Source organism: Scomber scombrus, chromosome 20 (genome assembly GCF_963691925.1).
Source record: "Scomber scombrus chromosome 20, fScoSco1.1, whole genome shotgun sequence".
Lineage (NCBI taxonomy): Eukaryota > Metazoa > Chordata > Actinopteri > Scombriformes > Scombridae > Scomber > Scomber scombrus.
The window spans coordinates 2,937,736-2,962,892 of record NC_084989.1 but is presented as its reverse complement, the minus strand read 5'-3'; the positions used below and the strand labels follow the sequence as shown (position 1 = coordinate 2,962,892).

General features: G+C 38.6%; 1 protein-coding gene across 1 annotated transcript; it reads left to right on the top strand.

The window, feature by feature from the left end:
- The first annotated feature begins 391 nt into the window (after positions 1-391).
- vopp1b (VOPP1 WW domain binding protein b) lies at positions 392-15,603 on the top strand. Its single transcript, XM_062441951.1, has 4 exons — positions 392-519; positions 11,831-11,908; positions 13,621-13,754; positions 15,398-15,603. Exons 1-4 carry the CDS (start codon positions 392-394, stop codon positions 15,601-15,603), a joined length of 546 nt encoding a protein of 181 aa, XP_062297935.1.
- The last annotated feature ends 9,554 nt before the right edge of the window (positions 15,604-25,157 follow it).

Below are 25,157 nucleotides of genomic sequence, written 5' to 3'. Positions count from 1 at the left end.
CAGTGAAGATGTCAGGAAATGTCGGGACTTTGACTCATTTCCACTTGTCAATTAACTGATTTCCTTTGTGGAGGAAAAGCATGTGATGAGACTTCCGAATTTTAATTGACTAGAGTTGAACTGAGAGAACAAAACACTTCTATTGATGAGTAACTCTAAAAGACACACTATTAAATGGACTTAAAGACAGTCGCTAGTTTCATTAGCAACATTGTGGCTAAAAACAAGCTTATACGAGTCTTATATTTGAGCCAATATAATATACAGAGAAAGTATTTGTTGTCATTATTATGCCAGCAATACACTGGTGTATCTTATTTTAAATTGATTATGACTCTGCATTTGAGTCACTAGTTTAAGATGAAATGTAAAAAAAATGAAATGACTAAAAATGCTATCAGTGAGTATAGTGTTGTGTAGTGTTTTAATAATTACCTTGATGTGTCTTCTTCTTTTACAGTGTGTAGAAGCCAAAAAGTACTGCTGGTATTTTGAGGGTGGATACCCCATCTACTTCATGTAAGTACCACAATATTCCATTCTCACAGCTGCAAAGAAAAAAAAGGAACTGAGACACAATTCCTCAAACATGTTTGGAATGGAAGTGCTCCTTATTACCTTTCAGTCTGGCTCTATAATATCACCAGAAGCTTATAGCAGACTTTTGAGATCAGCAATTTTAAAATAACCACATATAGTGTACTTCAAACACTAGTCACAGATGTATAGTTTCATACATTTCACTGTAGTTTCTAGTAGACGTTACTCAAACAGGAAGAAGTAATGCATTTATTGGGGACTATTTTCAGCGGCGGAATAATCCACATTTGGTGCTCCAGTGAGTACTAAATGTACCAAGTAAACTACAGTGTGTGTGTTCATGGTGATGCAGGAACATGTCACCCAGTGCAGCAGTGTGACTCACTCATGTGTTTTTAATAGTCGTGGACATCAATAGAGCTCCACAGCACAGAGGAAGAAGATATATAAGGCTTTAATACACACATTATACTTAGTTAGTAGATCAGCTCACTGTTGGTTTAGATCTGTCAGCGGGAGACAGAACATTGTGAGCTTGTTACTGTGTCATCACGCTTCTACATCTCTACACAAAACCAATTCTTCTGTGCTTGGCTTCCTCTTCCTCACAAAGTAAAAGTGACCTGCTAAACAACTTAGCTCTCAGCAGTGTAGCTAAGAGTTTGTTGTTAATGAGTTTGTCCTTTTTCTAATCAGCTTCATAAAGCATTTAATAATAAGTCTCATTCAAGGTTTCAAAGGGTTTCTAAGTCTGTTTTAGGTCATGTTATTGTGAAGTACATGAAGGAAGTGATGATGAACCCCACGATACATTTTAACCCTCAAATACTGTTCATATTCTGATTCATAATTAGTCTCTACACCAGTGGTCTCCAACCCTGCTCCTGGAGAGCTACTGCCCTGCATGTTTTAGGTATCTCCTCACTCTAACTCGTTATCAAGCAGCTGAGGCTCGTCAAAGGGCTTGATAACGAGTTGATTATTAGAATCAGGTGTGTTAGAGTGAGGAGATACCTAAAACATGCAGGGCAGTAGCTCTCCAGGAGCAGGGTTGGAGACCACTGCTCTACACTAATTCACATTCATTGTCTGTCTGTCATTAATAAATATCTGATTAATTCTTCTGTTTGATTCATGTAATGGAAAAATCACTATTTTATGAACCAGGAGAACATTTTATAGAATATGATAAATGGTAAATGGACTGTACTTATATAGTAGCCTTTCTAGTCTTTTCGACCACTGAAAGCACTTTACACTACAACTCATTCACCTCATTCACACACATTCATACACTGATGGCAGGCAGATACCACGCAGGGTGCCAACCTGCACATCAGGAGGAAGCTAACCTTTCACTCATACACCGTCGGCACAGCAACGGGAGCAATTAGGGGTTAAGTGTCTTGCCCAAGGACACATCGACATGTAGACTGGAGGAGACGGGAATCGAACCACCAATCTTCCAATTGGAGGACGACCGCTCTACCTCCTGAGCCACAGCCGCACAGCAACATGTTTGAATGCTGAATTTAGATTTTATTTAAGAGACACAGGTCAGACTTGGACATTTGCATATATAAAAATGTGTATAAGCTCCACACAAAAAAAAAGATGCATTTTATTTCCATTTTTGTATACTGTGGGTCACATTAGGAAAAGTCTGACTCAAAGAAATGTATATAGGATTTGTTTACAGCTGTCAAATGTAAAAATGGGTCAAATTTGAACCTGAACAGTATGTAAGGGTTACACCTCGATACATTAAGATGATTTATATTCACAATCATGGGTGTTGCTGCCATTATATGAGGGTGGGAAAAGCATAATGAGTAGTTCGGAGCGCTGTGTCAGCTTCATCATTCAATCCATTCTGCTTTCTTATTAAGTGAATGACCACATCAATGAAACTCCATTCCACCCTTTCACTGCTACTTTATACCCAGGTAGATTCTCACACAGCGCACACACACATACACGAGCGCTGCTGATGATAGCTTGTCATTGATGCTCAGATGTCAGGTAGTTGAGTTAACCCTTAAACTCTTTAACGCCCTGTTAGGAGCTGTCAGGCTCAGACAGACAACACTGGGAGACACAGAGCAGACCGGAGACAGACAGGTGTGGTGAGGCAGTTTATTGCACAGTCCAGGTTTGGCACAGACAGAAGTACAAAAACACGAGGCAAAAAGGGTAGTCCAAAAAACAGGCAAGAGTCAAAACCATCAAAAGGTGGGATATGGCTACGGTACAAAAACGCTAAGCTAGACTGGTATCAAGGGAAAAAAAACAAGGTCGGAACACAAGGAAAAACATACACTAGGAAACTGCCGGAAAGCTACTCACAAATGATGCAGACAATCTGACAAAGACACACTGGGGGGGGGGGGGGGGACAGGCATTTATACACATGAGGGGAGGAAATAATGATGCACAGGTGAAGACAATGGACAATCACACACACAGGGACTCAAGACACCTAGAATGAACACAAACAGGAAGTGAGGGAATCCAAACAAAATAAAACAGGAAATCAAAAACGAAACAAACTAAATAGTGTGGGACCTGACAGGAAGCTTGAATTGAAGCTTGTGGTAGGTTTATACTTTGATAGAAATGATCAAATCAGTTTAAAAACTAGTATATGTGGTATTAATGACCAGGGAAAACAAGAATGTATCACTTCTATTTATCAAATAAAACATTCAATGGTTTTTACCATTATGATTTATCATTTTTGTACCTTTTGTACGTTGGGCAACGTAACCTGGTGGAGATACAACTCATGAAATCCTAAATATACAAAATGTTTAAAATATATATATTTATGGAGATGTTTTACTTAAGTGCAAATAAGATAACTAGTAACATCAAATACTGCCCAATTTGATCTCAAGTTGGCCAGACCAGTAAAACAATTGTACAATTACCTACAAATGATATATTATATATTATAACTTTACTATAATAAACCATCTATTTACTGTGAGAAATTAGCAAATTCAACATAATTATATCTCAGGTTTTTTTAGATTATTTTTCACAGAAGCTGCTGATTGACAACATTTTGTACCATATTCAATATATGAATGGTTTAAATATGAACATAATATGTATGTATTGTATTACTTTGTATTTGCATTCTGTTCAGGGTGGAAAGAAACCTCTGAAGCAGCAGAAACATTGGAAAGGATTTTCTGCAATTGTCATTCTTTTATCCAGTGGGCCAGATTGGAACCCTTGGCGGGCCAGTTCTGGCCCTCTGGCTGTATGTTTGACATCCCTAGGTTAATGTGCGTCACACACTGTCACAAGTGGTTCAGGACGTTAAATTATTTAAAATCAAAGCTTGGAATTTAATTTAGTTCACTCACACAGTATACAGACTGATAGTAGCCTCACTGTTCTGTTATAGTGTTGAAAAACTCTATAACAGAGTTTTTCTGTTATAGGGTTAGAAAAACCACACACACACACACACACACATTTCCAATGCCTCTGACAGCATTGTTCACAAATGAAAAATGGTCACCGAGCACATAAGTCACACAAGTTTTCGAGCTATAATTTGGCATATTCTTGTATATGTAGCTGCTGGCTGGCTGACACAAAGCAGCCCCCCCCCCCCCTCTCTGTACCAGCCGTACCTGCAGGCAGTGAATCAGAGACAGGAGGACAGAGGACGAGAGGACAGAGGACAGACTGCCTGTGCAGAGAGCAGCTGTGCACATGGCCCTTAGATCAGGCTGTGGTGACAGATGGGTTGAAATTGTATGTTGTGTGTGGAGAGATTGGATAGAATGTGTTTCATAAGAGAGCAACTTGAGTGACGTCAGACAAATAAAGTGAAAATACAGGAAAAAGCCATTTCACATTAATGAAAGATCAATTCAGTTTTATTAAGTGTCATTACCAAACTCCTGCTTATTGGAGCTTTATAGCCAGTTTTAGGGCACAGAGTGTTTTACTGATTTAGACGGACGACATGCTTCTCCCACAGTTCCAACTTTCATCCATTTAGTTCGCTTTGTAGTCGCAGGCCACAGCTCTAGTGGTGATGAGATAGAGGAAGAGAGACAGAGAGCATCAGTGAAGAGAGATGACCTAATGAAAAAAAACAACCTGCTTTCTCCACTTCCTCCTCACTTTATGTTTTATATAGCAAAGAAAAGCTTTCTGCTCAGAGTTTAACTGCCTCTGTTTAACATACTGGGTACAAGTTAAATCAATGCATCAAAAGCTCGGAGTTCAAAATAAATAAATAAATACATAAATTCCTCTCAGCAAACTACAGCCTCCAAAATGAGAAAGCTGAATTTTTACTTTAAAAATCTATTCTGATACAATTACTAGTTACCTGTTAAAAAATGTAAACACTAACATAATCCGAGCATCACCATATTGAAGTAATGTAACTTGATTACTTTCCGTTACTTTTGGATTACCTCAATACCAAATATGCAAAAATAAATAAATCCACAGAGGATTGAGCAACGGCTTCCAATGAGACAAATAGTTTCATCTAATTCACAAAGCACCTTCAAAGGGTAAAATGCAGCTGCAAACTGTACTGTCAAGCAAGTAGCATCATGGTGCCTGTCCCATTTGTATGTATGTGAGTTCCTGCCACGCGCAGTGTTAGGGTGGAGATGTTAGTGTGTTCTGAGAGTTGAGAGACTTGAAAAGCATTAGACTGCTTTGCTTTTCAAGTTAGATGTACCTAATAAACTGGCAACAACACTGAAAAGATCAAATCAAAGAATCAAATCAAATGAAATCATCTCTTGTTCATGTTAAAGAGCTTAATATGCAACAAAAAAATGCAAAAAATGAAAATAAAACCTACTGTAGAAGCATCTCCTGCAGAAGGTGTGAAGGTGTGTGTAATGACAAAGTTATAAATACAGTGTGAGTAAATGAAGACTATAAAACACTGCATCAGGCTTTAATGCACCATTATATACAGTACATCATAAACTATACACATCACTGTTCAGCTGATCAGTGTGCAACATCCTGTAGAGCATTTTAAGTACGCTGTTTATTGTATACAGGGGCTGAGTTTGAAATATGATGGGACTGAGCTGCCCTCCATCATAATGAGGACAGGTCATTATGAGCGCACTGCTGATCATTGTGCAAAACGGAGCATTTCGAAATTTAAAGGGCCGTGTGTAATTGCTGGTGCTGGAGTTAGATTGATACTGATACACAGTAGTCACACTCAGAGCAATGTGGCCTGCTTACTCTGTAACAATAAAAAATGATTTCACCCCAATATTTTTCTCTAATTGCTATCATATTGACAGCAATTCATTTATTCATTCATTTTCCATACTGCTTACCCTCTAGAGGGTCGTTTGAGCCAATCCCAGCTGTCATTGGGCGAGAGGCGGGGTAACAACCTGAAGAGATCACCAGTCCATCACAGGGCTAATATATAGTAGACAAACTAATATTCACACTTAAATTTACACCTATGGGCAATTTTAGAGTGACCAATTAACCTAATCTGCATGTTGTTGGGTGTAGCTGGAGAGAACACACACAGGCACCACATGCCCACACAGAAGGGCCCCGGCCAGCTGGATTCAAGGATTTAAGGATTTTAATTGTAATTCAGCCATATGGGTACATGAAAGAGCAAAATACAGTACTCAGGTCCCAGTAAAATATATATATATATATATAATATAAATCTCTAACTTTCCTCAAAACGTACTATTGAAACCCAACCCATTGACTACTGAGGATAAAACATCAACATTTAACCTTATAACCATGATAATATCCTTCAATTACAATTACATGATTGGTTTACTTAACATTTCTCAATAATACTGTATATGAGATTAAGATATTCAAAAGTGTTTTTGCACATACTGATATATATATTGTTGCAACAGCTTCATTATCACTTACAGTATGCTGATAATGAAAGTCACATCTGACTCCACTGTCTCCACCCTGCATATTATACCAGTCAGATGTTTTATACACTTAAAACGTTAAAGTGAAATATCCCTCCTCCTTCTTTAATCTCGAGCCGAAACCAAATCTACTTGAAAAGGTGTTATTCTAATTCACAAGGTAAGACCCTGAACCTATCCTCTCCTCCACCGTACTGCTCCTCTTGCCTGCAGCCACATTTAAGAACTTTACACAAAGGATCTCTGGTCTCTCTATTCAACATCTCCTTAAAAAAATTCTCTTAAGTCAACCTTTCACATCTGCCTCTATGAAGACAAGATGAGAAGATGGATAGAGGAGAGGAAAAGTGGATCTCGGTTTCTCAAATTCGACTTTTCCCGCTGGTCTACATGATCCGGCACATCATGTTTACAGGTGTTATGCTCAGTCTAAGTATGATTAATTAGAACCTACTGCAAATTCCTTATTGGGAAATGAATCCTTTCACATTAAGAGTTCAAACATAAAGCATAAACCTGCTGCACCTTCAACTCAGAGACTATTAATATTTATAAACTGGCAGGAGTTTGGCAGGAAGTGGTGTCCAACGGTTGCTCATCCCTGTTCTACTGCTGAAATGCCAGACAGGTCTGGGAGTGTGAAGTATACACTGTCACGCTTGCTATCCACACTCATCTATCACACACAAACACACACACATTGCTATTATTTCAGCTGTATTAATCCTTAGCTGGCCTCTGTTCTGAATGTTTGGCTCTCAGCTCTGCTGCACTGGTCATTTCAAACTTTTTTCAAAAGTTTTGTTTATGAAGCAGAAAATGTGATAAATAGCAGAGTTGGAGTATGTCTGTGTTTGTTGTTTTGTGGTTCATCAAAGCAGAGGAGATGTCAGCGTGCTGTAGTGAGGCTCTCTGTGCTGCAGTAATAGAGACAGGAAGTCATTCTCTGCAAATGGAGAGGAAAGCTTACAGTTCTGCACTTCTTCCTCTCTTGTCCTGTGTATTAAAGCTGCAATATCATCATCAATATTATTATCAGAACAATGGATCACATGCCTATGCATTATGTGAAGAGAATTATCACTCTACAGTTCCTCTCAGATCTACGGAGTTTTTTAGCACCTTTCAGCTCATTGTTTTAGTTTTTACAGCCCACAAATGTACTGTCTTAGTTCAGTCTCAACGTTCATCACTTTTGTCTCTAGCAGCAGCTGGAACTGTTCACAGCTTAAAGGAGCAGTGTGTAGGAGTTAGTGGCATCTAGTGGTGAGGTTGAAGATTGCAACCGACTGAATACATCTCTCCTCCCAATCCAAGCATGAAGGAGAACATGTGATAGTGGCGAAAGTAGCGAAAAACGCAAAAGACTCTCTAGAGCTATTGTTTGGTTTGTCCATTCTGGTAATGAGGAACGATATCCAGTCACTGTAGAAACATGGAGTTATAACATGACAGGCTTCGTGGACCCACTCCCTATAAATAAATAAAGGGCTCATTCTAAGCTGATGAAAGCACAACCATTTGCAGATGATTATACACTATCCATGCATCCATACATCCATTTTCTGCCACTTATCTGGGGCAGGGTCGTGGTGGCATTAGGCTCAGCAATCAAACCCAGACTTCCTTCTCCCCAACAACGCTCATCAGCTTCTCCTGGGGGATCCCAAGGTGTTCCTAGACCACTATTATACACTAAATAAAACATGTGTTATAAATATTATATTCCATTTCTGCCACGTGTGTCCCGCTAGATGCCACTAAATTCTACACACTGTACCTTTAATATGTACATAGTTAATGGAGATAATGTGTTTTCATACCGTATGTGTTTGCCATTACAAAGTTCTTGCACTCCAGTCGTATGGATGAATGCGCCATATTATAAACTCAGACTGTGAAAGAACCAACAAAAGCCTCGTCACTCTTACACATGTATTGAATGGAAGTTCTGTTTATTTTTACCTAGATGAAACCACACAATGAAGTTGATTAAATCTGAATACACACAACTGATTCTCTGATGTGTTTCCGCCCACACTGATCAGAGTTAAACTTGGTTTGAAAAAACCCTCAACGCCTGAGGTAAAAATGATTTTGATTATAGCTGTAGAGAAGCTTTTATCCTGACAAAATTGTTTCATTTCATTTTTCTTTTAAATTTTAATTTACACAAACATTTTTATGTTGCTTCTCTAACAGAAAAAGCAACAGCACATCCCCTCCTCCCACCTCACCAGCTGGTGCTGCTTCAGAATGAACTACTACTGAGAAATATGCATTAATGACAATTCATGTGACTATTAAATCTTCTTACTAATGCAGTTATATTCTAAACCTCAATGCTTTTACCACTTAGTACTACTCACATGTGCATCAGTCATATTCAACATCTTACATAATCAACATCATACTCAACCCTTGCGATGTGGGGAGATATGAAGTTAAACCATTGCAGAACTTTTTCATATAAATGAACATCTTTTACATTCAAACCCTTATCAAACTAGTTCACACAATGCTGATGAAGCCTATCACCACCAGATAAATATCTCTGTAGTTCACAGTATACAGAGTTTTTAATCTGTTGTCTGGTTTGACATTTTTTGGGATCTTAGTAAATCAGGCCCCAAGAGGCCCCTGGGCACTCAAGCTCATTTCACCCAAACATCTTTTATTATATTGGATAACTCTGCTGTCTATAATCATCAACATCAAGAGAACGGGTCAAACCTTGTGTTGTATTTATGTAGAGCCCACACATTTTTTTTCTGCCATCATTAAGGGGCCCCTTTCTGCTCAAGGGCACACGATGTACAACAATGTACTCACAGTTTTACAGCTACAACAGTAGCAGCAGACTAGGCTATGGTGGAGTCTATGCCGTAAACACACTTGTATTCTTGTTAACCTTTATTTATCAATGTAAGTGAGCATTCATCAACATCCATAACATGACACTCACTCACACTGCATGGGTATGGCTACATGAAAGACTGCAGTGTGTATGATGTGCAGTCTATCACATTTCTAAAGAGGTATAGTGAAGCTTTAATTTCAGGTTTTCAGATTTCCATCATCTCAGTTACTTGAGCCAGAAAATTCCAATTTTGTGAGGGCTGACCGCTGTGGTGGCATATAAATGAGCACATAAATAAGCAACAAGCTTCCAGCTCTGCCCAACTACTGACACAACAACCTTTGTAATAAAAATTGATCTACTGTGGGCTCAGGACTGACATATTTTATATATGCACACTTTCTGGTTTGGGCAGACAGCTGATTTTCAAAAATATTAACTGGAGATATAATGATGAAATCCCTGGTGCAGGTTTCCAGAGAAGGTGTATGACAATGCAAAGCAGTGTATGGAGATAACCGCATCAAATATAAAAGCTCTTTACTTACAGACTGCAGTGTGCACCTGTGAGAGAAGCTTCCCAACTCTGACGTACTTAAAGGGGACATATTCTGCACATTTCCAGGTCTATATTTATTTTCTGGGGCTCAGCTGGAATATCTTTGCATGATTTACAACTGAATCAAACTCACTTATTTATCTTATACCTGCCCTTTATGCAGCCTGTCAATTCAGCCTTGGTTATATATCTATCACCATCACATACAATAACATTGTCCTCTCACTCTTATTGATTGTTTCCAGTCTATCATTTCTGAATTCTAAATTCTGCCTACTCTTATTGATATAAGAGAAGAAGAAACAACTCTCTGTATTTAAGTCTACAATGTAACAGCACCACAGACTTCAGCATCTAAAAGTTTAATCAACAGTCTCTAAAACAGTTCCAACATTCATGAAGGGAGATGTTATTACAGGACTGTTGGTATTAGACTGAATTAGTTTTAGCCAAGGTTAAATTCTGATAGTGACACAAGTAAGGCTGCATTAACTCCCAGAGGCCCCTGGGCACTGAAGCTCATTTCACCCAAACATCTTTTATTATATTGGATGACATTGGATAACGATCATCAACATCAAGAGAATGGGTCAAACCATTGGCAGACCAGTTTTGTGTAGCTGGTTTAACTTGTTCATCACTAGAACCCCCGCCGATGGGGGCAAGACCGTCTCTCCATAAGAAAACACATCACAGGGCATTTAAACACTCAAGAACATAGACACATGAGATACTGTTTTGTTCAGAAGAAGCTTGTCTAGTAAGCTAGCATAGCCATTTCTAGGTAAACTAAACAGTCAAACACCAAGCTCCTAACTGATGGAGTAGCAAAAAGCCGATACCTATAGAATCAAGAGCTTAAGCTGCTAGGTTTTTGACAGCCGTTAAACCAGTTACCAACTCTGTGCTGGTAGCTGGCTATTGGGGCTTTTCCATTATACAGTTCTAGCACTACTCGACTCGACTCTACTCTACTCGGTTTCTTTTGCTTTTCCATCCGGGATAGTACTTGGTACCTGGTACTTTTTTAGTACCTGCTCTGGCAAGGTTCCAAGCGAGCCGAGCCGATACTAAATGTGACGTCAACAGACTGCCGGCCACTGATTGGTCAGAGAGTGTCGTCACTGGAAGAGTCATGAGCGTGACTTCCCGCAAAAGAATCAAAACCTGCCATTATTAAATATATATATTAAATAGTTACAGCGAGATTCACGTGAGTTAGTTACAGCGAGTTTCACGCAAGTTAACATGGCTCCTATGCGCAAACTACACTGTGGTTCTTCGACGAGGTGCAGACATTCCTGCAGTCACGGCAGTTTCGCTCAGCCGTGCTATGACGACCCCGCCTATGTTGAGGAGGTACTATGAAGTAATGGAAAACGACGTACCTGGTACCAAACCGAGTAGAGTCGAGTCGAGTCGAGTAGTGCTAGAACTGTATAATGGAAAAGCGCCATAGCTGTCAAAAACCTAGCTCAAACTGGTCAAACCAGTTACCAATTAAAGCTGGATTTCCAGCAGGGATGTAAATACTATAAGATGAGCGTGAACTGAAAATGTACAAACTGTGTCGCTGAACTTCGGGGTTAAACATGGCTTCTTGTAGTTTGTGCCGTTTACATGACTAAAGGGTGAAAGAACAAAATGGCCCATACAAATGGCTGCTTACAAGTAAAAATAAACAGGTAAATAAGTCAGTTTAAATGAAAGAGCAGTGCAGTCTCACGCCATTTAAAAGCTTTTTTCCCCATAATTTCTACAACATTTTAATACACTTGTCTTGTATTGTCTACAACAATGTGTTAGCTAATGATATAATAACAAAGGTACTGCTGTTTCATTTACAGTAGCAGGAGATCTCACAATGTTCTGTACTGTGTATCAGGTAATGTATCTGTGTGTATTTTGCTGACACCTCCCTATGTGCCTTTTTTGTTGCAGATGTCGCTCATATGAGGACTGCTGTGGGACTCGCTGCTGTGTCAGAGCCCTGTCCATCCAGAGACTATGGTACTTCTGGTGAGTTACAGTAGTCCAGCAGGAATAGACTGCTAACACAGCCAGCTGGGACACACTAGTGCTGACTGTCGTTTCACAAGCTTGGACCATTAATTGACATACAGTATATCAGCTAGTATTATATCAGCTCTTTTCTCATAATAGTCTCTCTTGTGGAGCAGTTTACATAATATTTAAGAGAATCTTAATTCAAATTAGATGGAACACAGCTGCAGTGAGAAGCTACAATATTCTCTTTCATTTTAGACATTCTGGCTCTCTGAATAATTTGTACTGAACTAAATTCAGTCGTTTTAAATGCAGCAGGCCTTGTGTTGGTACTTGACTGTTTTTTCTTCTTCTTTCTGTCTCAAATAATGTCAGGTCAGTGACTGTTTATTCAGGCCATTTAAAGGCTTAAATCAGTGCCAGTCTCTGTTTGAAGAGTTCAATAAGGAGAGATCAATAGAGAGTGCAAAAGAATGTGTATTGAGGCTGACAGCAGAGAATCTGGTGATTAGACCCCAGTGATGTGATACATCTTCGATAATTGTAGGCTGGTGAAGATAAGAGATAGGTAGAATCCCTCAGGGGTCGATTTCGATGGCCGGTGCCGGTGGTGATGAAATGGAAACAGCATCCAATGAAGATTGGAGGATGAAACTTCTCAGTAAAACATCTGGATTCAAGCTGTGGAATAAGGGGATGTTGTTGTTTTGCACAGTTATAGGTCTTTAAGTTGCTCATCTGAATATAAAAATAAAGAAGGTTTGTTGAGTTTCATTATGTTTTTTTTAACATTCTGATGGGTGTTTACACACTAAAGTAAAAGATAATACTTTTCATAAGCTGATTCCACTGTTATTTGAAATTCTGACTATTTTTACACAAACAAAAAGCAGATGTTATCTTGAGTGGGAGATAGAGATGGGATTATACAGTGACATCAGAAACAGGTGTGCACATGATAAAATGATTAAATAAATAAGATTCAGCTTTATCCTATGGAAATAAAATGCTGACTAGGGTAGCAGAGTTAGTCATATAGTTTTTTCTTGAATAGCCTATTATATAAATGATTAAATATTGTATAAGTGTGTGTCCCTTCTATAAGTTTGCTTACTAAGTATAATTACTCTGCTGCATAATATATGTAACCAGTGAGCCAGTTCATGGATAGTACATAAGATATGAGGGGGAAAATAAATCCTTGTAAAAGTATAAGTAATGATATTGCAACGTTTGCTCTTAAAGCAGTGAGAAGTGTTTTTGTGCTTTCACTCACAGTAAGGTTGAGCAGAGGGACTGTGTGACCATGTGAGCCTCTCTGATCAATAGGTGTATAAAGGTGGATCATTGTAGCCATTGTTCAGACCAGCAGGGGCGAGAAACTCTGCACATTTTTAACATTTTTAAGTGCTTTGTGTCACAGCACATCCCCACAGAGAGCACTGATATTATCGAACTGTATTTTTATTGTGGGATGACGAATTCATAGCTGAGGGGAGCAAAATGTATCTCTAAAGATGATGCAGTGGCTTAATGTGACAGGGTATGACTTTGCTGTGACTGGTCATGGTGATACCTCTGTGTCTGCTGGCTGTGTAATCTAAAAAACACATATTTCCCTCCATCCTCCTTCCATCCCTCACTGAACTCCTACTTCCTGGTCCCTCTTAGATTGGTGTGGAGGTGGATGAAAGGGCTCAGTTGTGTGTTTTCTCCTCTCTCAGGGTGCTGCTGATGATGGGAGTGTTGTTCTGCTGCGGTGCCGGCTTCTTCATCCGCAGGAGGATGTACCCGTCCCCGCTGATAGACGAGCCAGCCTTCAACGTCTCCTTCACCAGGCACCCTGTCACCACACCAGGTACTGTTAGTATTGAAACCAATGAAGAGAAAAGTGGTAAACAGGTGAAGACTAAAAATAAAAGCATATAAACATCTTGCAGGTGAAATGTGAGACTTCACATGCAGGCTGTTGTCTGATAAAACAGTTTTAATCAATACAGCTGTCTACACCAGACACATAATGCACATAAATGCAGCTCAATGCAGCTGTTGCCATATTTCACATTTCAAATTTATATCAGGCAGACTTGGATTGTATTCTTTATATAGTACATGTGTTCGCTCCAAGCTGTGAAACACCTTTTAAACAAAAATAAGTATGTAAAATGATCCGCAAGCATCAGCTCTGTGACAAAAGTGAATAAGAACCATGTTAACCTGAAACATCATACGTTCAGCAGAGAGGGGAGCTTGATATACAAATGGAAACCACTTGCATTGCATCCAGGAAGTACAAAATGACAACCACCAAGCAATCACAAACATGAATTTTATTGGATTAATGACAAAATGCCTTTTATGCACATCTTTGTTATATTGATATTTATGCTCAAAAAGGAAGCTGGTAGATGTTTAAACACTGCAGCCAGAGACAGCATGGCATATTTGATGTGGTTTATTCTCAGCGAGCCCTCGTCTCATCTATTTATAGCATCCATCTAAACTGCCCTCTATAACAGTACTCCCAGGAAAGAGAAAAAAGATCAAATTGTATATGCAACATGAATACATTTGTAGGATAAATCTATTTTTTTCCATATTTCTGATGGTTGACGATATGATATAATATAATATAGTTTACAATTAATGAATTAATGACACTAAAAGTGCTAAAAATAGCAAACATGCATAACAGCTTCTTTGGATTGATTGTCTTCTTTTTAAATTACAACCTCAATGCTGTTCATTGTGATCAACATTGTGACTTGAATTCTTAATTTAAAACTTGGGATTTTAGAGGGAAAATTAGGGCAGCCAATAAACCTCTGTGAGTCTTTGTATTAAAATGAGTGGAATTCTGCCCTGTGTCAGTCAGCCAAGCAGAAAATTGAATGGAGAGCTCCAATAATAACCACAGTGTAAAACTCACTTCTGCAGGCAGACTGGATAGTAGAAAGGTGACCCAGAGGAGAACTGCTCACTGTGTTTCTCTCGCTGCTGAACTCACATAAAGTCCGTATCACAGCCGGCTTGTTCTCATCTTTTTTTTTTTTTGAAACGATCCCCTGAGAATTTGAAAGGATTTCATAAAAGTTCCATTTGGGGTTTTTGGGGTTGTAGCCAAACATTTAATCCCAGAAGAGATAATTAAGGAATCTCAGTGATGTAACAATGCCAGCAGTAGCTTAAACAAAAAGGAAATGAACGAGGTGAGGATGTTATGTCATTGATTACATCAGTGCGGTACAGGAATTAAAAACATAGAAAAGTTATGGAATTTAAAAATAGTATTTTCCAGATATGAAATCGTGAAAAGTTTTGGAAAAGTCATAGAAAATAGTTAATTTTGAATATGTGTACAACAGGATACAGTAATAGTTCCTTGGCTGGAGTCATAATACATTATAGATTACACATACACATTACTCTAGCTGCCAAAAGGAGCTGAATTAACTGTTAAAGTAACTGATACTGATTGAGAACTGTTTATCTTCTATGCAGTGTCCCAGCAGCCAGGAAGCATGCAAGGCTTCGGCGTCAACGGAATGACCGGTGGCGACCCGGGCGTTACCATGACGCACCCCATGTACCCCGCACAGCCCGGCTCCGCACATATGATGATGAGCTCCTATCCTCCACCTCCGTCCTACTGCAACCACCCGCCACCGCCCTACGAACAAATATTCCAAAACAGCGACAAGAAGTAACGTCCTGCAACGAGGCGAGGAGACGGAACTCGACAACAAAAGATGAAAAGAATGTTGTGTTCATTCAGACGAGGAAGAGGAACTTAACTGTTTGTGGATGTGAGACTTGGAAAAAAAAAAAAAACGATCTGTTGTCCTGCGGATAAAGACAAAAACCAGGCACAGTAACCAGAATCTAGATGAACAGACACACATTCATTCACACACACACACACACACGCACACACACACACATACACCCTCTGGAGTGCTTCTTTTACTCTTGATTTCTGTGGATCTCTGTGTATAGTGACTGTTATTCCCAGTCTCGTTGGACTGAGGATGAACAAGGATGAGGATGAGGAGGAGGAGGTTTTGGATTTACTCACTGTCACCTGTCTCCTCCACCTTCCCAATGCAACTACAGCAGCTACAACTGTGCACACTGTAACAGAAAATGTCTTCGGGGCTCATAATGTATTAAAATGCTGGATACCCTTTCTTTCAATAACCCCAAAAAATGTAATAAAATCAAATCCAGGATCATTTTGAAGCAAACTAAAGTGATTTGAAGGATGATACTTTGACTTTTTTTTCCATCCAGCATTTTAACTACAACATGGGCTCTTTACTTTGATGTGTTGAACAGTTATGTAATGACATATAGAGCTGCTACGGCCGTCACTGGCTCGTTCTCCCTCTCCTGTTAGCAGCAGTGAAGGTTGATACGGCGAATCAGGCTGAAGGGATGCCGCTCATGTTCTAGTGTCTCGTTGCTGCTGTTTGACCGGCATGAGCGACACGCCATCAGCCATTTCCCAGACATGATGTGACACTGGTGAAGGGACACGTTTCCATAAATAAATATATGTACCGATAAATCTGGTGTTTAAGGAAGGAGAGAAGTGGATGCAAATGGTCACTGCTCAGCTCTTTGACCGTGATGTTAATGTTGTAGTTGACAGTAATTCTTCTTTGTAGGAGCTGCAGCAGTGATCCTTGTCCCTCAGTCTGACATTTCCTGCTGAATCAAGTGCATTTCGTGCCAAGAGCATCGACCGTGGATCGAGCTGCCTCCCAGAGTGGCTCAGGGCGACTCAGCTTATTTCTCTGAAGCATGGCTGTTTAATCTCTCCATGCACTTTCAACTCAAATCTAGTGAGGACAAAAATCAGTTGCTTGAGACTGACTGAGCCTGTTCAGTTCTTACTCATAATCACCAGTCTGCATTTAAATGATGTTTTTCTCCTTATGTTAAGATGTTAATTCAATGGAAAAAAAGTTGTTATAGCAACACAGTAAAAAAGACCTTAATTACAATCCAAACAGTTCTTTTCAATGTGGGAAACCTGTTATTGGTTAAATCTGCCAGAAACAATAAGAACTGTCAAGTTTGAAGCTACAAATGAGGTGAGAAATAACACGTACACAGTTTTCCTGCCTCCAAACATTCTTTTTAATGCTTATTTGCTTTTTTTTGCTTTGAATCGGATAAGAAGATCGATACGAGTCTCATGACCATCCTGTTAATACAGAGCTAGAGCCAGGAGGCAATTAGCTTAGCTTAGCTTAAGAGTTGTTGAAGGGGAAAAGTAAAAGAAACAAAACACCTACCAGCACTTCTAAAGCTCACTAATTAACACGTTGTGTCTCATTGATTTAATATGTGCACAAACAGAAATAGAGAAGTAAGAGTTGTAGTTTTAGGGAAGGTTGTGTGCTGAAGACTTTAGGAAATCACTACACCCAGCCGTTGTTTGCCAATAAATACATCCAGCACATAACTCCCTCTAAAACCACAAATTTTCTTTTAATATTTCTTCTTATTATATTATTAATGAGATACGATCAGTGAGCTTGAGATTTATTTTTTGTGAACTTTTGGCAGAACCAAGCTGTCTGTTTCCTCTGCCTCAAATGTTTTAATGCTAAGCTAGGCTAATCACATCGTGACTCACGGGTAGTGAACAAACCGACCTATCAGTCATGTCATATATCATTTTCAAACTGAAAAAAAGAGCTTTATTGGATGTAAAAGTTGTCCATCAAGTCAATGTTGTTTGCAGCAAGCATTCTGATTGGCTGTTTATTCACATTTGCTACATTGAGACGATGCATGTCAGAGTTTATTACTCCAAGAAGAATTACTGCAGTAGAAAAATAACCACAACATCACCTTTGGGTTTCAAATGAGTGTAATGTTGCACCTTTAATATGCATCATTTAGGAGAATGGGTGTTCTGGGTGCTATTACAAAGTCAGGGAGTGTTTTTAAAGGATAAATTGTTTAAAGATACAGTCTAAGGTCATGACTTAATCAGGACATCATGTAAATTATAAAAAAACACTTAATGAATTTAATTTAATCTTATTTAATGATAAACGTTGGCTGCTTATTGGTCAGTAAAATAATTTGATTTATGGTGTAATTATTTGCATGTGTGTGTGTGTGTGTCTGTCACCTCTGCTTGAAGGTGAATTTCAGTGAATATTTTTATGATAAGAACCAAGTGAATTATGCGCGCGCACACACACGCACACACACACACGCACACACACACACACACACACACACACACACACAGACACACACACACACACACACACACACACACACACACACACCTTTGTTCCTTGGTTTTAAATAATTCACTGAAATCAGTGTGGTAAATTCTTTTGTATGAGAGCGAGAGATAAAGTCACCTTCCTGCACTGTCTGCTGAATTTAAAACAGCTAAATGTTCTCAGCAGGACTTCCATCCTTTCTGTAGAAAAGAGGAAATAAAAGGCAGCAGAGAACCTGTCATCACTAGAAAACATGAACTTCTTCTGCCCTCACTCTTTATGCCTGACTTTAAACAGTTTAAAAGGGTTACTCCATATTTCTAGTGTTATTCTTCTATAAAGTTGGAGGAGTCACAAGAATCAGCTGGAAGAAAGAATAATTACATTTGAAGCAGTAGAGGCTGAGATATCTTGACTTTTAATAGCGAAGCTCCAAAAAACTACACATCCCATAATGCAACACTACAGACTCTCCCTACCTAGTAAATGTCTTTCAGATTTCATGACTATGGCTGAATCCAAATGTCCGGACTTAGACTTATTGACTTTGCTGGCGTGTCCCCAGGAAGTGTGAGGGTCCACAGGAAGTCCACAAGGGGCCTCAAGTGGACTCTGTAGACTTCCAGACTGGCTGCTTGGGATGCATTGCATATTTAACTTGGACAATTATCCATAATCCTGCCGCAATATGGAAGTGAAAATTTAAAAAAATAGGCTACAAAATGTTTAATTTTGATGACATTTGCTTTTTTTGTTAGTATGTTGTATACGTCAATGGATGTAGTGAGGTTTGCACACAGAATAACAGGCCTAGACGCTTAATAATGTTTATTTTGTTTATTATAATCTGCTAAACTAGACGGGCAAAGTTTGTTTTTTGTCCATTTACAATGTGAAGGTCCTTGGTTGAGGATTTATGTGAATATAGACTAATGTTCACAGTGTTTGGCAGTTTATGTGAAGGGAAAATCTCACTGAACTGTGTAAAGCAGCAGACATGCACATATCACGCAAAAATTGCAAAAATCATTAAGAACCATTCAGAAAAACTTTGAAATGAGTTAGAGGTTCAGGGAATTTTGATTCATTGCAGCCCGTTGCCCTCAGACAAGAGAGTGTACGTTTGGCTTCAGCCCACGTTTGTAACACAAGCTTTCTGTTATAGATGTGTGACAGTGACAATGACATCATCAAGGGTTATTTTGTCAGGGCAGGCTGATAGTTCTACCAGTGACTCGGATCCTCATCATCGTAAAATGCGTTACCGGAAAAAAATGTTAAAAATACAAAGATACACGAATAATGTTACAGTTTATTTAGTAGTATTGGTGCAGTATAGCTGCTGCCCACCAGGGGCATAATGAGCAGCACTCCAGTATCTATGATGTCACATGCAGCGTGTCACAAATCCTTCCTCCACACTAAATGTAAGCAGGATTTAATACGGAAAAGTGACAAAATGAGTTAAACTCAAACCAGACAGCATGGCTTAATACGCTTAAGTTTGTAACACAAATGAAGGGAATGGAGGAGCTCAAAGCTGAAAGTAATGAGAACTAACTATTCATGGTGGTTGGAAAGCTACAGAAAGAACACTTTACTCTCTTTACTAGTATTTATAAGCACTATAGAAACACTTGTTATAAGCAGATATAAGGTCAATTTTAAGTGTTAGTCAAATATTAACAGTATTACATTTATAGTTGTTGATTTAACACTTATATTTGCTTACAACTACATCATAGTGTGTTATAAACCATTTATTAATTGTTTATAAGTGCCAAATAAAGGGACTTAAGGGAAAAGTTGACCAAAAATGGCAACCAAAAAATACTAAGTGCTAAAACAGTGTACTCAGACAACTTCCTGTGTATAATGAGTATGTAGGATGGATTTGGGACACAGCTATTGTTTGTATGGACTCAAGAGGAAGATCCTTGTTTGTGGAAAATAAATCAGCTGATGGTTTTTCCAGCTTTAGAGTCACTAAGAAGATTTCCAACCAGAGTGTGTCCAGTAACACTATAAGCACATCTGTGACTAAATGTCCAAGACCAGGGAAACATACTACAGATCAGGTTATAAGAGGTCATACAGAATGACTATTTTTGTTCCAGAAGAAATCAAATTCCCTGCTAGAAGTCTGTTGGAAAAGCCCACGGAAGCCAGAGTGAAATCCATAAACTATCACTCATATAAAAACAGAAATCTGAACTAAATATCTCATCAGTCTCATTTGATTTATTCCCATGTGTTTCTTCATGGTTACTCAGTGTGTTAAGAGAATCTTGAGCCACGGCCTCCACACTTATTAAAAAGAAGACATTTGAGCTCCAGCATGTACAGAGTGATGTGTGTCATTTCATTGAAGAACACAATGACTGCTCCAGTGGAGTAACTTGTGCTTTTTTTGGTTATGGACTTTTGTGCTGCAATAAATATGTAGATGATGTAGTGGTTTGGAGAGCTCTTAGTATAGTTTATCCTCACTACTCACAGATACACTCACTCAACAAGCACCAAGCAGGGTTATATTATATATTCCTCTCCTAAATCCAAGATGGATTCAGAAAACTCTTAACAGCACAACTACTGTATGAATCTATCATCTCAACTTGCTGAGTGCCAGCTGTTCATGAGATGAGATGTACTGTATGAGAGGACTCTGTGGGCAGGTTTCATTCACATAAAAGATGAACTTCACACTTCTATCATAAAGCAGCAGATGGTAACATCACTAATGTAACTGTGTATTCGGGGAGCCAAAAATAATGAGAATATTTTACTACGGCTGTCAACACTTTTCTTCATGAGGTTATAATTATGTCTTATCATTTATGAGTCATTTCAAGTGACCATATCATCATTTCAGGACACTGCAGAGGGTCATTTTAACTCGGTGCCTCATTATTATGACTTTGTGTCCATAAAAGTAATGATGAAAACATTCTTTCCTTTTTTTAAAGATGGAAAAGGGGTTCGACAGGGTAAAGAGGGGGTTAAAGAGTTACCAAAATGTATCACTTCATCTTGTAAGGACCATGAGTATCCATTACAAATGTAAGTGAACAGTAATCTGGCCTTTAGTTATAGTTTGCTATTAAAATAATTCAATTTTACAACTGTAAAGTGGCTATCTGCGCTCTGTTAGGACAGTCTTCACTGTTTCTGCTCATATTTCACTTTGGAGGAGATTCCACTCAGAATCCTGTCCTCAGGTCCAAATCTGGTGTCTGAGCTCCCGCAGGAACAGATTTCAGAATAAGACCAGGCCATGTTCTCTGGCTGTTGGATATTTGGAACACACAGCACACTATTTGTTTGAACATGTCAAACTATGCAACGGATTGTGTGATTAGTGAAACATCTTAACTCTGTTACCCTCTGCTCTTCTCCTTTTTATCTGCTCTGAGGCTTTCAAACGGCTTTCAAAATAAAAGACAATTCTATAATGTAAAATATGTAAATAAAGTTCACTTCTGATAAAATGTGATGCTGCCTTTTCTTGAGGTTGTTTGTTCACATCACATTAATAAATAGACTTTTTTTGACTACATAATGTACATTATAGTGCAGAATATTGAAAACACCTCAGTGGCTGATGTGAGGTTTTCAGGCCATTCTTTATTATAAAGTACCAGATCACATATATCAGAGCTTTCAGCAGTAATTCTGACTTGGATGTTGATGTGAACACGATTCACACAGACACTTATAATTACAATGACATGAACACACATTTACACACAATTACTGATATTGATATTGTTCAATTTAGACTAAAGTGAACCAATATTCCCAGTTTAGAATAAAATGCCTGATCTGATCCAGGACCCTTTTTTAACATGATGTTAATAAGTGACTGGACTTCCCTGTGTTTCCATGGTAATGATGTTTTCTTTTCTTTTTATGTTTTTGTGGTCACTGTCTTTCCATTTTCTTTTCTTTTTCTCCCTTCTGTTCTGTTACATTCTTGTTTCATACTCTGTTATATTATTGCTCTTCATGTTATTTCATACGCCTAATGCAGTGGTCACCAACCCTGCTCCTGCAGAGCTACTGCCCTGCATGTTTTAGGTATATCCTCACTCTAACACACCTGATTCTAATAATGAGCTTGTTATCAAGCAGCTGAAGCTCACCAAGGGGTTTGATAAGAAGCTCATAATTAGAATCAGGTGTGTTAGAGTGAGGAGATATCTAAAACATGCAGGGCAGTAGCTCATGCAGTGTTTGGATCAGAAGAACACTATTTTTTTAATTGCAATAAACAGAATATCCAACACAACATGATGGCATTTACAATTTCAGTTTTTTATCTTTTCCTAAATCCAATCAATCTTTATCCCAGGCTTTCATACCTGGTGTATTACTAATCAGTGGGATTGCCATAGATCTCATACTGAGGACTGCTGCATACAGGTTAATCCAGCCTTTTACCTCAACTCCATCTTAAGTCTCCATCTGTCTCCGTCTCTGTGGGAGCTTGTGTGCTTTCCCCCTGCGTCTTCTTCCATTCCTCTCAGCACCTGATGATTTCAGAGCCTCTTTCTCCTCTTCTCCCAAGTTGAATGACATCCTCACGCTTTTATGATTCTGAATGAAAAGAGCTTGCAAACGAGAGGCTACACATAATGACTGTCATGTTAGAATCTCCTCGCACCCAACACAGCAGTAGTGGTAAAACGTGTGTAGAAATACCATTTTAAATGAGGTATCGTGGTGCTGAGGAGATGTCCGGGCCTACACATCATATTCTACAGACTTAATAAAACATCTTTGTTTGGTACAGACCACACATATATCACTCCATCATCATTTTAATAGGTTTTTCAATGAGAATGAGAATGTACATTTTATTATTCCCTCTAATATCATTAATCAAATCCCAATTGCAATATCAGTCAAAAATAATCGCAATTATGTTTTTTTAGTCATTCAGCCTTACTCACACAAAAACCCCACTCCAGACATCTACACTGTCAGTTATATTTGTATCACAATCTTGAGCATTGTAATGACACATTTTATGCACGGATATATATTTTACACACATATAATAATTGTATTTTGTAGAGATTTTAGCAAACATAAAACTTAACCGTGCCACAGTAAGAGCTAATTAGAGAATTGGAGTAGGTCGTTTCTGATTGGCTGTTTAGTCTCCAGTCTGATATCTAATAAGGATAACGGGTCACTAGGGAGGAAAAGGGGGAGACAGAGAGAATTATGAAAACCAAGAGTACAAAGATTCCAGAGAGCATAGTTTGATTATTTGCCTTCTCTCAAAATGTGTCTTGAATGAAAGCTTATTATTGTGTTTATGTGGATGAATATATTTATTGAGCTCAAAATGACTTCTCTTTAAGACATAACTAATGCACATTAAAACTCTTCATGCTTAAAGTGTCCTATTACCCTTAGAATTGAAAGAAATATAATAACATTTATAATAATTTCCCCCAACTTTTCTCATTTATGATCCAAAATAAATATATTTGACTGTATTTTGAGGAAGCAGAATATATTAGGTAATGATTGTGGGGAACAACAAACAACAATAAAGCAGTGGTACAGGATTCAGGATTTCTTTATTTCCAACAATATCAAACCTTGCATGAATTCTGTCACTTCACCTTTGTAAAGCAGTAGCTAGGCAACAAAACAGGTAAGAAGAATAAATAAGATATCTTACTTATCACTGAAGCCTGGGAGTTTAATGAGGCAAAACAAACACACATTCTTATGTTGACAGCAGTTAAGCAGAGGGAAAATCAAATATATACACACACTGGGACCAAGGTCAAAAAACACTGACTCTTCACTGCAGGGGAGCAGAATACAAATCACCACCAATGGAACCAAGGAACAATGGACCAATGAACCTGACAGATGAACACACATTTTCAGGTGTTTTTAAAACATGTGACATGATCCTCATGCAATGACATTCATGACGGGATCTCTGAAAAGAGAATTAGGCATTTATGTGCATTCATGTGCTGTCGGGATAACTGGATATAATCTGAGCTCTCTGTTGGTATCACAGCTGTATCCTGTAGATTCTCAGTATCCTACAGTATTATAGCTCTGCCTCTGATTGGACGAAACCATGTCAACAGCCCTAATTCATGACTCAGCAATAAAAGTTTGTACTGAAGGACTTCTCTAATATTTAAGAGTACTCCACTGATTTAGCTTTGCACTCCAGCAGTGTACATTTTTTTTGAAAGGATCAAGGAGTTATCTTCTTTTTTCTACATATAGACCTGTCATGATAACTACTTTTGTAGGATGGAAATAATCGTGATAAACAATATTATTGTCATTTGAAGATCAATTTATACCACTGATATAATGATAATATATATAAATGGAGGACACTACTTGTTTAGCCAATGTGACATGAATAGCATCTTAGCTGCGGTCAAAATAATGATCACGGTCATGTCCATGTATCATATGATAAATCCATATATAGACATGATGATGTTGATAATTACGTTATTGTACGATAAGATGAGAATTATTGTGACAGGCCTATTCTACACATTCTCTCTAGTTGTGGAAACCTGGTGCCTGCATCACCCACAATGCAATCTGACTGAATTCTTTCAACTGTAAGGATTCAGGTGTGATGTGCTAGCAGTGGTTAATGTAGCCTGTAGCTGCTAACCTCACTTCTTCCTAACTCCACACCCTCAGATCTCTTTCATTTTCAAACTTGTAGTCTTAGCCCCGATGGATGCTGACTGACGTGGCATCACTTGAGACACTTCCTTAGATTTTACACAGCTCCCTCTGGAGACACAAATGGCTTTATACTACTTTTTTTTCCAAATAGGCATGTCCAAACTCTTCCATAGAAGGCTGTGTGCCTGCAGGGTTTTGTTCCAACCAATCAAGAGCACATGATTGGACCAATCAACTGTCTGAAGACTGAGCTCAGTTGATAAAATGAGTTGAGTCTGGTGTGCTGCTGCTTGGTTGGAATGAAAACCTGCAGCCAC

Excerpts from the sequence above, each read along its gene's own strand:
- vopp1b (XM_062441951.1), top strand. The coding sequence starts at position 392 with ATGCTATCAGTGAGTATAGTGTTGTGTAGTGTTTTAATAATTACCTTG. Across the intron at positions 520-11,830 it reads GGATACCCCATCTACTTCAT|ATGTCGCTCATATGAGGACT; the intron begins GTAAGTACCACA and ends TTTTTGTTGCAG. Across the intron at positions 13,755-15,397 it reads GCACCCTGTCACCACACCAG|TGTCCCAGCAGCCAGGAAGC; the intron begins GTACTGTTAGTA and ends TCTTCTATGCAG.